Source organism: Clarias gariepinus, chromosome 18, assembly GCF_024256425.1.
Source record: "Clarias gariepinus isolate MV-2021 ecotype Netherlands chromosome 18, CGAR_prim_01v2, whole genome shotgun sequence".
Classification (NCBI taxonomy): Eukaryota; Metazoa; Chordata; class Actinopteri; order Siluriformes; family Clariidae; genus Clarias; species Clarias gariepinus.
The window spans coordinates 24,321,679-24,337,077 of NC_071117.1; the positions used below are offsets into that span (position 1 = coordinate 24,321,679).

Genomic DNA, 15,399 nt, shown 5'->3' on the forward strand with positions numbered 1-15,399 from the left:
AGCATTCTACAATCACACATTGGACTATAGAAGGAACTGTGCTGACAACACTAGGGATATTCTAGACCCATACTAAAATCTTCAGAAATTATAAGGATTTCAAAACCTCCACAGGTTCTAGAGTCAGGATTAGAAGTAAGCCCCTCCCACGGGATCCCTGCGGATCCCTGATCCACGACAAGCAAGGATTCTAGAACACACAGATGATTTAAAGACACCTTAGACCCAACCTTAGTAATAATCTCTTTCCGGATGATTTTTGCTCGCTAACACGAAGGAATCCAGAACCACAAAATAAGAGAAAAAAAAAGAAATGATGGGAGCGTTGGAACCACAACGAACATCTGAATACTGAAACGGGGATTCTAGAACCCACGTAAAAGATTTAATAAACTGCAGTGAGGATTCTAGAGCCCTCGAATTGCACTATAATGTGTTCTGATGAGTCTAGAATCAGAGAGGAGGATGTATTACTAATGAAAATCGGATGATTTCAGTACCCCGGAAAGGACTTTGTCACAGGTTTTAAGACTTGCATTGAGGACGAATATGCTTTTAAAGCTGAGCACCGGTTCTAGAACACACACCTGGGTAAGAAATTGACAGGATTTTAAGGAATACACAGGCACAAATGAGATAAAAAAACATTCTAGAAGTGTGTAACCTAATAAAGTTCAGCAACTGGCCTGATAAAATTAGAGTCTGGAGAATCACAGAGGCTTCAAGGACTACACTAAAACCAGGTCGCATGCTTAAAGCATTCTGATGGCTCTGGAACGACAGTGAGGGAAACAACTGATCTCTCTCGTCACACTGGTGATTCTGATGGATTCCATAATGACTGCAGTAAGGAGTCTAGAATAACTGCGAGGCTTCTCGGTTTTCAGCATGTGAGCAGAATAACACAAAAAAAATGTCCAATTCATTTCAGCTGAAGAGTTCAATTTAAAGATCCTTTTTTTTTAAAAAAAAGGTCAATTTTTGAGTCTGGATGTTAAAAATGAGCATTCCGACCATTTATACCAGCGCTGCTAGATTAATCAGCGAGAAATGATGCTGAAAATTAGGAGGACTATAAGGTCTGTGATGAAATGCATGTATATGATAATATTTGCGTATGCAACGAATGCAGCATAGGTTTTATATTTCTTTCTTTCTTTCTTTTTTTTTTTTTAAAGAATGTGATTAAGTTGCAGTTGTGGAGAAGTGTGTGTGTGTGTGTGTGTGTGTGTGTGTGAGGGTTTTGCTGTAAGGTCAAATTTTGTGCAAACACAAACTTTTCTTTTTTTGTGGACTCAACGTAGGAAAAGTGCTGAGAACACACACTCAAACACAAACACACACACACACACACACACACACTGACCAGTGGCAATCTGAGTCCCGAATGGAAAGTGCCAGAAGGCCACATGCACACAAGGGAATACACACACACACGCGCGCACGCACACACACACACACACAGATCTCAGACACACAGAGTCGAAAATGAGGTGACCTAGTAAAGTGTGTGATTGACTTTCTCCTTGACTTTCTCATAGTGACATTTCATTTATTTCAAAAAAAGAAGAGTAAATTAAAAAAGTCAAGCGGTGTCGACGAATAAAAAGAAAGAAAATGTTTATTAAAGGTCTTTTAAATCTCTTTCAAAACAGCTTGTGTCAGTATTCACAGCTGAGAAATGTGTTTGCCCTTTCGTCAGAGTCTTAGTTTCTTAAATATTTTTGGCATTTTCCCAATCTGATGTTGCATTATGCGGCAGTTTACAGGTTTCTTAGGGTCATTTTTTGGCCGTATAACCCACGTGCTTGTTTTGTAGCAGATTACTTTAACTGATTTGACTATTAGTTTTTTCCCTTTTTTTTTTTTTTGTATTTTACCATCTTTTTGTATAATGTCTGTCTGTTTATTTGGGTCTTGCTTCCATCATTCTATCTCGGTTCTATCATTTCTGCATGTTTAATTATACTTTCCTTTGTATTACAAGTAGATAATAGACTTTTTGTTACAGTGTTTGTTAGGTACAATTTTTTTTTTTTTTTACTTGCCAATGTGTTACATTTCTTGTTCTGTTTTAACAATAATTTGCCACTTTGTCTATTTTTAAACTGAACATTCCTGTTTATATGTTTCTGTATTTGTATTGCAGTTTAAGCATTTTTTAGGTCTTCTTTGTATTTTTTTTTTATCTTTTTGCAGTTTGTCTCTGACCAATTGGAATTATTAATAACAGCATGTTAAACATTTTGTTTTATTATTTGTCTTATTTTTAAAAAATGACATTTATGCTAATTTTCTTATTTGTTTGTGTTTTTATTTGGTATTTTTTGCAACTTTCTGTTGTTGTTTTTTAATTTGTTAGTTGAGTGAAGTCTAATTTGTCTTAATGGTACTTTGGCAAGGAGTTTTTTAACAGTTGTTAATCATATATATATATATAAAATAATAATAATATATATATATATATATATGAGAAAACATTTAAAAGAAAACATTTATTACAATAAAAAACAACTGAAAAGGACAGTTCATTTTTGTTTTGTGATCAAATCAAACATTTGAAGATATATTTTTTTACCTATTTTTTTTTTTATTTTTTTATTAAACACAGGTAGTTTGACCCAGAAATTTTTACTTGTCTGTGCTAAACTTCCCCACCCTGAAAGCCTAGTGCATCTGATTATCCCAGCTTTCAGACTGTTAAAAGTGTGTTTTCTCAAATGGTTAAAAGTAGGAATAATAATAATAATAATAATAATAATAATAATAATAATAATAATAATAATAAACGCCAGCTCCTGCAACCTCTGTCTGAAAAAAAGTAAGTGCTAAATATGCTTTTTTTAAACACAAAATTAGAAAATAGAAAAATTAGCTGGTATGTATGTATGTATTATTATTATTATTATTATTATTATTATTATTATTATTATGTTTTTTTAACAACGAATTCTGCAAAGAAAAATAAGTTTTCTTTTAGTTTTTATTTTTGGTTTTGTAATAAAAAAACAAATAAACAAATGATGCATGGATTTTTGCCTGTTTTATAGATTACAGATGTATTATTTTTTAACAGTATCTTGTTAATGATACAGTGTGTCTAATATTAGTAGGTTGGTAGGTTTTCAATTTGTTGATATATTATTTGTTGGGATTTTTTTATTGTTAGGGTTGTTTTATAGTTCTCTATCTATGCATAATGTTTTATATAGTAGCACTTTTAGATCATTTTTACACCATAATTTTGCATTTTTCTGTTTTACAATAGTATTTAATTTCAAGCAGTTTCTCACTGATTATTTATTCAGTTATGTACAGGTATTTATTTTCTACCAGCACTGTCCTTTTTTTTTGTGAGTACTGTTATGTTGCACCAATTTGCCATTGTTCAGCTGAGACTGATAGAAGAAATTAGACAGATGTCTAATCTTATACCAATTACTGAATACTGACATTAGCTGTCAAGATTTTGTTGAATGTTTGAGTGTTAAAATGTTAAAATGAGATGTTGTTCATGTAACCTGATAAAATAAAAAATAATAATAATCCCCAAATACTCATTTAAAACATTAATGGACTGGAAGAAGCTCAACTATTTTAATGCTTAACAAAAAAAAAAAAAAAAGTGACAGATGTGAGATATGATGTCATGCATTCACAGTGGCACAGAAGCGAATATGAGTTATACTTTTTATTCATTTATTTACTTTTTAAAATCTTTTTATCGTTCCTCTTGCTCACGCCTCTGCTCCTTTGTGGACGGTTCGGGAAGAGACGACTCCGCATCTTAAATAGATCTCGTCCTTTTCTGAGGTTCTCATCTTGCGCAGTGGATATAAAAAACACAAACAAAAATAGATTCTTCTTCATTTATATATAGATATATTTTTATCCTGGTACTTCACTGAAAGGATCTGAGGAACGTGCTGCAGCATTCCTCTGTCTTTTTTTTTTTGTCTTTTTTTTGTGAAGGAACGAGAGAAAAAGGTGTTCGAGGATGAAGCTGCTCTTTGGAAACAAGCAGGATGCAGAAAATTTTGCTCTCTCTCTTTCTCGCCCTCTCTCTTTATCTGCCCTTTGGGTGTCAATCCTCATGCTTTCCATCGTGAAGCCCCATGAGGGTGGGGCTAACCTTGTGGGAGGAGCTAAGCTGCCTCTCAGCTGTCCATGCCCCTTCCAGCCCATATCTCCACCAGAAGTAAAGCAGCGTGAGCGTCATTAAAGCGATAGGTGAGGCGATAAGGGGCGGTGCCTTGTCAGAAGGAGGTCTGAGAGGTGTGGCTTTATCGGATGCAGGTCGCAGAGGCGTGGCCTGGTCTTGGCGCCCCGCCCCCACCGCTGGCGCTTCCGTGGACGTGAACTCGAACTCTGTGGTGTAGCCGCTTCCGCTGCCCGAACCACTCACCTCATCACCTAAAAATAAATAAATAAATAAATACAATCAGACCTGGGTTTAAGGAGAACGGAGAGTAAAACACAAATTCACATTAAAAAAAAAAGGTGTGAAATTTAGTGTAAGATTTTGGCAGGTCATTTATTTATTTTTAGAGAGAGGTTGAGAGAGAGAATAAACCCGAGTTCAGACTCAGGAAGTCCCCAGTGACAGGCCACTTCATCTTTTGTCCGGTTCACAGAACTGCTGATTAAAGTGCAGGGGTATTTTATGCCTTTCCTTCTCTGCCCACACAAGTACAGAGAAAGAACACGTTCTGGGTCTTTAGATCGGCTCAAGATCAGAGGACTTTCTACCCAGAATCCCCCACTGACATTGCAATTAAGCTCACGTCGAAGTAGCAAAATTGCCTTTGCAAGTCTAAATTAGCGCTCGGACCGAATGCGAATAAAAATGTGCCTGGTGAAAATGTCAGCTCATTTGAATGTGAAAGGACAAGAGATACAAAGAACATTCCGGGCAACTTCAAAGCAAGTCCATCAAACTAGAGGGTAGGAAAACCTTCTTACTCACAGCAAATGTTGTCTCCCTGCTGTTTTATTCAATTAATTTCAGCTAACAGTCCCTGTGAAATTACATCATTCATCATCTAATTTTTTGCTCCATGGGAACGTGTGTTTAATTCCTTGAATTAAATCAGACCTCCAAATCGTGCATGTTAAATTCTGAGCGTTATACTGTACCAGGCTAACACAAAAAGCCATTTTTAGTACTTTCATTATGAAGCCTAAATGTCTGAGAAGTTAAAGCTAAATCAGCAGTCTAGACTTACAATCTGTGCAAAACATGCTAATGCAGGAACTAAAAGTGCTAACTCTACTACTCTAATGAATATAGTATAATGAATGTGCTAGCCGTGGTACCAGCGTTATATCAAACTATATAACTAGCATGTGTTTGTGATGCAGAGGGGAAAAAGCGGGGCAAATTACTGGAGTCCACGAAGGAGAAGTCGTTTCCGTTGTAGGCGCTGCGGAGTTTGTTGGTCATCACTCTCAGCGCCATGATCTGCTGCCGGATGAAGGTGTCTGGGCGAGTGATGTCAATCTCCACCTCTGGATTACTCAGCTGATTGGTCAAGCCATCCTTCACAACCTCTGGGAAATACCTGCATGTGACAGGAAACAATATTATCTAGCATTTAAACACCATTTTATTAACCCTTAATTAATAGGAAACCCTAAGTAAATACATAGACATGGAAAATGCTCCTCCTTAACTCCTAAGCAGCACGAAAATAACTCCACATGATAGGGGACAATGTTAATTAACTCCTAAATACTGAGGTAACTAACTGTATTTAACCCTTAACCACCAACAGAATAGCTACAGATGCAAGGAATCTATGCTTAACCCCTTTAGGTTAGGAATTGAACCAGTTTTGGACTATGATCCAGAAGGTCTCAGGTTCAAATCCCAGCAACACCAAGTTGCCACTTTTGGTCCCTTGAGCCCTTGAGCAAGGCCATTAGCCTTCAGATATATGAGGAGATAAATGTAAGTCGTGCTGGATAAGGATGTGTGCCAAATGCCATAAATGGAAATTTTATTTAACCTTCAACCCCTTTCCACAGCATCTTTAAATAACCCCTAAAAACCATGGCAACAACTCCACTAAGCCCCTAAACCCATAACCTTCATAAAAAGATTTGACACCTCAATCCAAAACCCACAGAATGAATCTTTAGCCTGTAAACAAGGTAGATGCAATTTTATATATTTTCCCCTACGTTCCCTTAACCCCTAAACAGTTGGTCGATAACCACTTCATCTCTTTAGTGCTGTTTTTTTCAGATTTGAGAAGTATCCAGAGAAGGTAAATAAATAGTCCTTAGCAGCTTTGCTAGCTAATTCCGGTTACACCAAAGGCTATCTTAGTCTGTAAACTGGTAATGCGGTGGTTTAAGATGGAACCACAGGAAGCAGTCTGCGGTTATTGTAACCGGAGAAGTGATTAAGTGTTGTAGTAAACAAAAAAAGGAAAGCCAAAAGATAGTACATGACCACTTATTAACATTTCTATAGACTTGGGTCCCAATCCACAAACCGAAATACCAAATTAAGCTGTGGCAGGAGACCAATTTGAGATTTTACAGAGTTTTAGCCACATGCCGTAGCAAGTCGTCATATTATAGCAATCAGCTGCTTTGAGCTTCTTAATGGAGGCTGCCCAATGCACATCTCTTCATCACTCTTCTTTAGAATGTGTAAAATAGCCTCTAGTCTTTAAGCACACACAGGCGTGTTGACATGTCTGTACACTGCCATTTGGCACTGCGTTCGATCCTGTTGTGAAAGGGAGCGACAGATGAAACAGTTTGATTTCTATTTGCTCCATCTGGTGATGAGAGAACAAATGGAGAGATGCCAAGATGGCTGACTGATGGAAAGAGATGGATCACAGGAATACAGGCTGGCAGTGTGATGGAGAGACAGAAGGAGAGAAGGAAAACATAGAAAGGGAAAGGGAACAAGAGGGAGCTGAAAATTAAATTGCGCGAGGTGTTCAAGTCAAACCAGGACTTGACTCTTAGCCGCGGTAAAACATCTGAATTGTGCAAACATTTTAAAGAGCACTGTACGTCCTTGAAAGACTATCCTGGCTAAGGTACTGTAGCTCGGAGTCCTTCCTGTGGACATTTAAGAAGTGGAATGCCTGATGTTTGACAATTGACCCATAGCTTGTCGCCAGCTTGTGGAAGAAATGCATCTGTCTGTGAGAACTGTACACATAATCATTCACCAACACCACTTGCACATTACAGGAATTCGTCTGGGAGTTATTGCCAGATACCCCAGACAGTCCTGACCTCACTCCAAGCCATTTGCACATGTTTAGCCTTTAAAGGAGTTCTTGGGAGGCCAGGGTTTCAAACATGAATCAGACAGGTAGTTTGATTATGGTTCCGGTATACTGAGAAAACTTTCTACCTTAGATAGGATGGATGGATGGATGGATGGATGGATAGATAGATGGATAGATAGATACTTTATTGATCCCCCTAAAAATTCCATTGCATACCTCGATGGTATGTAAACGCTAGTAAAACACTGGAATAAGTGCACTAGTGTAGCAGGGGATTTTATAGAGAAACTAGACGATACCCGTGGCTCCACCCGCATGCATGCTGATCCTAATGCCTGCGTGCGACCATGACCTTGAATGCAGTATGTGGTCAATTTGCTGCCACTCCTCACAATAATCCAAATACTGTTTACTCTCATAACCGTCTTCTGTTATCAAAATCCAGGTTTGACTTAAACACTCCTCGTAAAAACAATTAAAAGCCTAAGCAGAACTTAGTTTGCACTACTTTTGCAATATTGTTCTTAATAGCAATGCCGATAAAATTTTATGGAATCTGAATTGAATTCAATAAAGATAATAAATTTTAACAAAAAAAAAAAAAAAAAAACACTCTAAAACAGCTGTTTTTTTCTATTTCTTTATTATAGTCATAAAACCACAGGATTGTTTGCAATAACACTATCAATAAAGCTTTTGAGAATTGAACTGAGACGGGAGACAATTAAACTCATTATTTCATAGCATTAGAGCGCAAGTTGTTTATCAGTACTGTACACACTCACTATTATGTCAGCAAAGCTATCTAGAGTGTGAGAAAGACAACTGAGAGAGAGAGAGAGAGAGAGAGAGAGAGAGAGAGAGAGAGAATTCGATCCAGTTCATTACAAACAGTTGATTGTCCTTAAATTTCTCTTCTTCTTTTTTTTTGTTGTAAGTATTATTGTTTAAAAAAAGTCATTGAATTGAAAAGGGATTGAAAGTGTTTTACTTTAAACCCTTCTATATTTTCTGGAATTGAACTGAGAGAGATAAAAACAGACATTTCAGGTCAAACACTTGATCATATTTATTTTCTTCTCTATACGTCAGGAATATAGTTTTGGATACTTGTGCCAATAAAGTTATCAGGCATTGGATTGAAAGAGATAAAGAGCTGAAGAGATAAAGAAAGTCGTAGAGACAGTATCAAGGACAAAGACAGGTGATTTGGTGAAATATATATCTGGGGAACAGTTTAAGACCAGGCTTGACGGCTGCAGGGCTAGTTTGGCTAGTAAGCAATGCTAAGTCTAACTGTGATGTAAAGGTAGCTACACTCCTTTTAACCTTTTAACGTAATTTAACAACACATCTGTGCTAAATGTTGGTGTTTCAGACAGTTCTGTCTCATTTATAACATAACTGTGTCAGCAATTTAAGTAAGAACTGATTTGTGTTTAATGAAAAGTTATGCTACGTTCAGGCATGTAATTATTTAAAGATTCCACATGAATTGTCTACTCTTTAGGCATGCCCGGGTCTTAATAGTTTCTTATTACAATATAACACAAGAAGCTGAGCTAGCGGTTAATGCTAAATGCTAAGTCTTGTGTTGCCAAGTCTTTTTAATTTAGCAACACATCTGAGGTACATAGTGTTCTTTTGGCGATATTATCTTGTGTACTTGGTCTGTGCCCTCATGCCCATGGTACGACCGCCTGACAGCCATTGTATATCCAGCAATACAGAATGACCTCGAGTGTGCTGTTGCTTTTATACAACAGTTTTACTTTTAAATTTAGTCCTGTCCAATTCTTTTTTCCCCGATTTTCTCCCCAATCTAGTCGTGGCCAATTACTCCCCGTCACTAGGGGGCTCCCACACACATCAAGGCTACTACAACCACTCAGTCGGGAGGACGAAAGCTATCCCGTGTTTCCTCCGAACCACGTGACGCGAGCCGACCGCATCTTTTCAAACTGCTCGCTCACGCACCGTTAGGGGTGGAGTAACACACTCGGAGGAAAGCGCTAGCCGCTCCTTCCGTGTGCGCGAGCTCACAGACGCCCCTGATTAGCTGTAGAGCCGTGATTAATGTGGGAGCACAAGAACCTCTCATCCCTCCCCCCTGAGAGAGCTCGGCCAATCAGCTCTCTCTGTGCCTCCGGCTGTGAGAGGAAAACAGCATCACCCGGGGTTCAAACCAGCGATCTCCGGATGATAGGGCGAGCGCTTTACCACTGCGCGCACATTAATGCAATGTATTATCAACAAATTACGTTTTTTTTTTTTAGTTTATTTAAACAGTCATTTTGCTTCCCCTGTAAATCTCCTAAGTTTCTCGTTATATTTCCCCGTATTCCGCTTTAGAACATTAAATTCCGGATTCCATAGTTAAAATCCCACATAGCGTTAAATGGGAAGCTAGTACACTTTGTAGGATGTACAATCCATTGTCACACACCACATAGTGCCCTTGATCAGGGGGTTAGAGAGTGATTATGTGTTAGGAACTAGTTAGCTTTGTAGTCATGAATCAAAGGATACAGATAGTTCAGATGCGATTCAAAATGACTTAGAAGCATATATTAATTAATTATTAATTAATTATTATTTTAAAAGGTTTTCTATGATGCCTCAACAGTTCTAACAATAACAACTATGTTCCAGGTATTTTTTTTCCAAACTGTTATACTGCTGAACTAAATAAAGAGACACCATCTTTTACACTTACTATTTAGCAAGTGGGGTTAGCTGCTACTTTAAAATGTATGGTTTGTCTGGTTGCTATTTGGTCCTATTTACTGCTTTACTGAGGTGGTTTGGGATGCAGCCCAAAACTGACAGTAAACACGGTTCACATTCAGAACACGATTCACTTCTCAGACGTTCTGAAGGGACCAAGGTGACCCAAATCTCGTTCCAATAAAAAAAAAACAGAAAAAAAACAAAACAAAAAACAACAACAACAACAACAAAAAAAAAACTCTACACCCAAGACCCTGTCAGATCCATCACACAGACAAGAAAAAGGACCTTTTCACGCTTTTTCTTCTAGTCCAGGTTTACACACAGTCCATATTTTAAATTAGAAAAACCCTCCACAATGTGTTTGCGTGTGTGGGTGTGTGTGTGAGAGAGAGAGAGAGAGAGAGATTCTAAATGTTTCTTGCCTTCCTTTGGTGTGACTGTTCCAGCACTGGTCGCTGTTTGGTTCTATCAGGTTCTCTTTCGAACAGATCACATCAGGCAGTGATGTCCAGAACCTCTTCGCCTGCTTCAATTTCTCCTTGATGTCAATGACCTACAGACAGAGGCACAGACCGACAGACAGAAAGAGAGTTAGACAGTCAGACAGACGGATCCTTATCATGATGAGACACATTTTTAAGAAGCGTATGCATGCAAATTCCTGTCTAGGGCTACACTAGCACTCTAATGTTCCCATCTTCAGTGACGGTTATGTTTCATTCATGAACAAGTCTTTCATTTTAAATGAGTCATTAATGTGAATGAATCAGTTTCAGTACAGCTCCCTAGAATAAGTCTGACTTTAGCACCTTAATATACAAATCATCTATACTGTAGGCACACACACATACACACATACACACAGACACACAAGTAAAACTCTCTGATAGCCCAGAGATTCGTTACATACTGTATATTCCAGTATCTCAGAATATTGGAATATTTCCTAAAATTTCCCCAAAAAAACATAACAAAACAAAAATTTAGGGGGAAAAAAGGTTTGTGCACTCAATACAAACTATTGGTCAGGGATGTTTTTAGAGCAAACTATTGAATTAGTGTGGCATGGCATGGAGAAGATCAGACTGTAACACTGCTGAGTTGTTGGTTGCTTTAATATCAGACTTCAGCTCATCTGTATTGTTTGGTTTGGTGTTTTTTTCTCTTCCTATTGAAAAAAAACTATAGATTCTCTAGGATTGCAGCTGTGTGTTGACTCTTGATGACCTGACTCCAAATTCACGTCACTCCTTGTGAGGTTCTCCCAGGTTTATAAATTGGCTTTGCTTGACAACCTTCTTAAGGCTGCAGTCATCCCTGTTGCTTGTGCTACCCCTAAAACATGTTTCCCTTCCAGTCACCTTTTCATGAATATGCTTCAATACAGCACTCTGTGACCAGCCAGGCCCTTTAGCGTTGACCTTCTCTGGTCGACACTCATGGTTTGGATGGAGCGTGTCAATGATCATCTTCTGGATAGCTGTCAAGTTAGTGGTATTCCCCATACTGTACTGAACTGGACTGAGAGATAAATGGTATTAATACTGTATGAACAATAATTTACTCAAACTTGAAAAGAAATAATCTAATATTTTGCATACTGATTTGTTTTTTTTATCATTTGTATTAGCTACTAGCTGTAATCATTGAAATTAAAACAAAGCAAAAAAGACTTGAAATAATTTTAGTTTCTTCATTTAGACTAATAACAACCAGCAGGGATGTTTATCCCCCCCTGATCCACAATGCCAAAGCAACACACTTTTAACACCCCTCAAAGATGGAAAAGATCATGTGGTCTGATGAGTCCAGTTAGCAATGGGCGCGTCAGGGTAAGGAGTGAAGCGTACACAGGTGTTATGATCTGGGGTTGCTTTAGTTGCTCAGGTTTAGGCTCACAACGTTACTGTATGTGGCAATAAAATGAAGTCAGTCGACAACCAGAATGTATGGAATGACCAGGTTATCACAACTTCTTTCCTGAAGGTATAGCCATAATTTCATTTCATTTCAATTTATTTTATTTGTACAGCTCTTTTAACAATGGTCATTGTCACAAAGCAGCTTTACAGAATCAAAAGAAAATTATGGAAATGTGTATGAAATGGGAAAAAATTGGTACTGTATGAATCAAAGATTTTAGGATTAAAATTATAAAAGTGTGGTTCTGGGAGCATGAGAAATCATTTTCAGACATGAATTCGCCACTACACTGTGCACCATCATTAAAGCTAAAGGCGCTCAAAGAAATCTTGGAGTGTGAGAACTTTTCTTTTGGCTAGCAATGTAGATTACAGTGTTTAATGCTAAGGAATATAAACCAACTTTTTAGATTATAAATTTAGATTATATATTCAAAGCCAACTTTACTCTACTGAACCCCTGCTCATTTATGCACTTATCCAATGAGCCAATCAACAGACAGCAGCAGGATACAGGTGAAGAGCTTCAGCTGATGTTCATATCACATATCAGCCATGGTGGCTGGTGCTAGATGGACTGGTTTGTGTATATCAGAAACTGCTGATGCCTTGGGGGTTTCACATGGGTCTCTAGAGTAATTGTAGGCTATATTTTATTTTAAACTGCTGACTCTATTCATTAAATAATAATGTTTGAATTTTCCTTTGCCCGACGGTTTACTTTAATTAATTGTTATTGTTGTGGTATGCAGAAAAATGCAACTATACTGTACAGTAGTTTCAACAGCAGGTTGGCCGCAGCAGTAATAGTGGACCAAGAAAGGAAAGTTTGTATATCATATTAACTGAAAAAGAGCTTGCAATGTCACTGAAAATTATGGTGGGTCGTTTTGTACGGCAAAACTTGTAAGTTTCACAGCTACACTCCATTACTATATATTGTATATAATATGCTGCATTCAGTGAATCAGTAAATCCTTAACTAATGACTAAGATTTCACTCACTTGGATTTAAATCATTTAGTCATGACCTTGTTGATTTAGGGTTGATTTAGTGGATAAATGTTCATCCAATCTTTCTGTCGTCAATGCGATCAGTTCCTTTGGCACTCAGTAGGTCAGGATTAGAATCAGTCCATCTTTCTATCATGACTAAGAATCATTCTTTTTACCCTCAGCAAGACGATGTTTGAATCACTGAATAATTCTGTCATGACCAAACGATTTGCTGCTTTGTCCTTTTAGCGGGTCACGGGGACAATCAGTTAATCTTTTGATCATGACTGTGATTTGTTCCTTTCTCAAGAGGTGGGACGGCGTTTGGAGCAGTGGATGAAAAATTTGTCCTTCATGAGTTTAGTGGAACTTTCAATCATGAAGGAAATCCATTCAGGTGGTCGGGGTTTGACTCAGCAAAACTTTTAGTTATGATCCATTCAGTGGGGTCAGTGACTTTTGAACTCATGACTAAGATTCAATCACATGCAATCAATGGTCATTTTTTTTTTTTTTTTTGCTAATTAAAGCTAGGTAAATCCTTGTGCTAAGACTTTATAGTAAGTTTGAAATGACCATTTAAAGCTTAAATATGATATTAAAACTTGCTAGTGCACTTTATGTACAGTGACTAAAATTCCTACTTCTATGTGTGTATATATAATGTAATTTATTTATAACCATTTATTTATTTATATATTTATTTATTTATTGCAATGCTACATTTTAATATGCAGTTCTCAAATTCCCACTTTTCTACACTGTTCTTTTATAAATAAAATACATTGGAACCTCGGATTGCGAGTAATTTGGTCTGCGAACATTTTAACTTAATAAACGAACAAGGTCTTGATATACGAGTAGTATGCACGCACTTTGTCTGCCGAGAATCACGTGATGACAACTGAGCCAATAATTCTTCTATCTTGCATGATTGTAGGTACTGTAAGCGTCTCCCATGCTCAGTCGCAGTGCACGTGTGTCACCCCATATAGTCAACATCCGTGCATTGTGACCACGTGTGTGCACGCACGGAAAGCACAAGCAAGTGTCATTAAAGAGGTTCCTTGTTAAAGTGTCTTTCTTCTGACAGAGCAGTGTTTCTATGAGTGTGTATGTTCCTTAACAAGAAACCTCTCTAATGACATTGTGTGCATGCAAATCAGTGCTTTCTGACAGAGGAAAAAAAAAAACGCCAACAGTGTCACCAGTAAAGAACCCCCCACCAATACGCCTCCTTCTCCATGCTTTACTGTGGGAACCACACATTCAGTAACCACACATTTACCCTCTCTACATATTTTTCTAAAAAATACATGGTAATTAGAACCAAATTTGAACAGTTTTTACTGATCTAATGTCCATTCCCAGTGCTTTACTTCTGCTTGTTGTTCTTCCAAATTACTGGTTTCTTTGCCACAATTTAAGCATAAAGGTCTGACTCATGCAGGTTCCTCCAAACAGTGGATGTTAAATCTTATTATGTCTGTTGCTTGAACCCCCCAATAATAATGTGGTCTCCAATCTGAGGTGCTGTAAATGTGCGGTTTTTGAGGCTGATCATTTACTAAACTTATCCTCTGCAGCACAGGTAGCTCTTGGTCTTTTTATCCTGTGTGCAGTCCTCATAAGAGCCAGTTTTATCATAACTTTGGGTATACATGCAAAGTGTAATTCAAAGATTGAGATTTTTTTAGATTTTTTAATGTAATGAACTGTCTTTTCTTTTTACTTAATAGAGTGTTTCTTGCCATAATATGGATTTGAACAGTAGTTGTAGTAGCAGTAATAGGGCTATAGACTCTGTACTTGCCCTTCCTCTGCACAAGACATCTGATGGTATAAAGCACATTAAGGAAGAATGGAATGTTACAGATTACTGCTGGACAAGAAAGACCTGTAAACTGAAAACCATTCCAGGTGACTACCTCGAGACTGTCTGTCTGTCTGTCTGTCTGTCTGTCTGTCTGTCTGTCTGTCTGTCTATCTATCTATCTATCTATCTATCTATCTATCTATCTATCTATGTAATACAGACAGGGGAGCCACTAGGTGCTGCTACTCATCTGAGAGAGAGAGAGATGGGATGAGCGTCAGTGTGAATAAATAAGCACACTCATGTTTCGGACACATATTAAAATACAGACTTTAAATTAGAAGGACACTAAGTGGGAGGGTCATCCGACACACACACACACACACACACAAGGATAAATTACATCAGTGCTGTGTGTGTGCGTGCGTGCGTGTGTGTGTGTGTGTGTGTGTGTGTGTGTGTGTATTCCCTGGGGCTCCAAACCCACTGGCCACATTTAAAAAAAAATCTCCACAACACACAGACACGCAGACACACACACACCTCACATTTGTCCATGTTCTTAATATTCCTCATGCGACTTCTTTATAAATCTGTAACCATAAACAAATCTAAATCCTGAATATACACACTTATAAATAAGACCAAATGAGTACCCTACCTTATTAATGAT

The 15,399-nt window shown here is 37.7% G+C and overlaps 1 protein-coding gene across 2 annotated transcripts in view; it reads right to left on the bottom strand.

Annotated features, from left to right (window-relative positions):
- Positions 1 to 2,543: 2,543 nt before the first annotated feature.
- The window catches only part of gpc6a (glypican 6a), a 152,782-nt gene continuing 139,926 nt past the window's right edge, over positions 2,544 to 15,399 (bottom strand). Inside the window, exons 8-10 of one of the 2 annotated variants that reach the window (XM_053477046.1) lie at positions 10,415 to 10,545; positions 5,386 to 5,561; positions 2,544 to 4,413 (exon numbers count right to left, since the gene is read on the bottom strand). In XM_053477046.1, coding sequence (XP_053333021.1) covers positions 4,085 to 4,413; positions 5,386 to 5,561; positions 10,415 to 10,545 — 636 coding nt within the window. In that variant the 3' untranslated portion in view covers positions 2,544 to 4,084. The remainder of the gene's footprint in view (positions 4,414 to 5,385; positions 5,562 to 10,414; positions 10,546 to 15,399) is intronic. The other variant, XM_053477047.1, reaches the window with a different exon arrangement.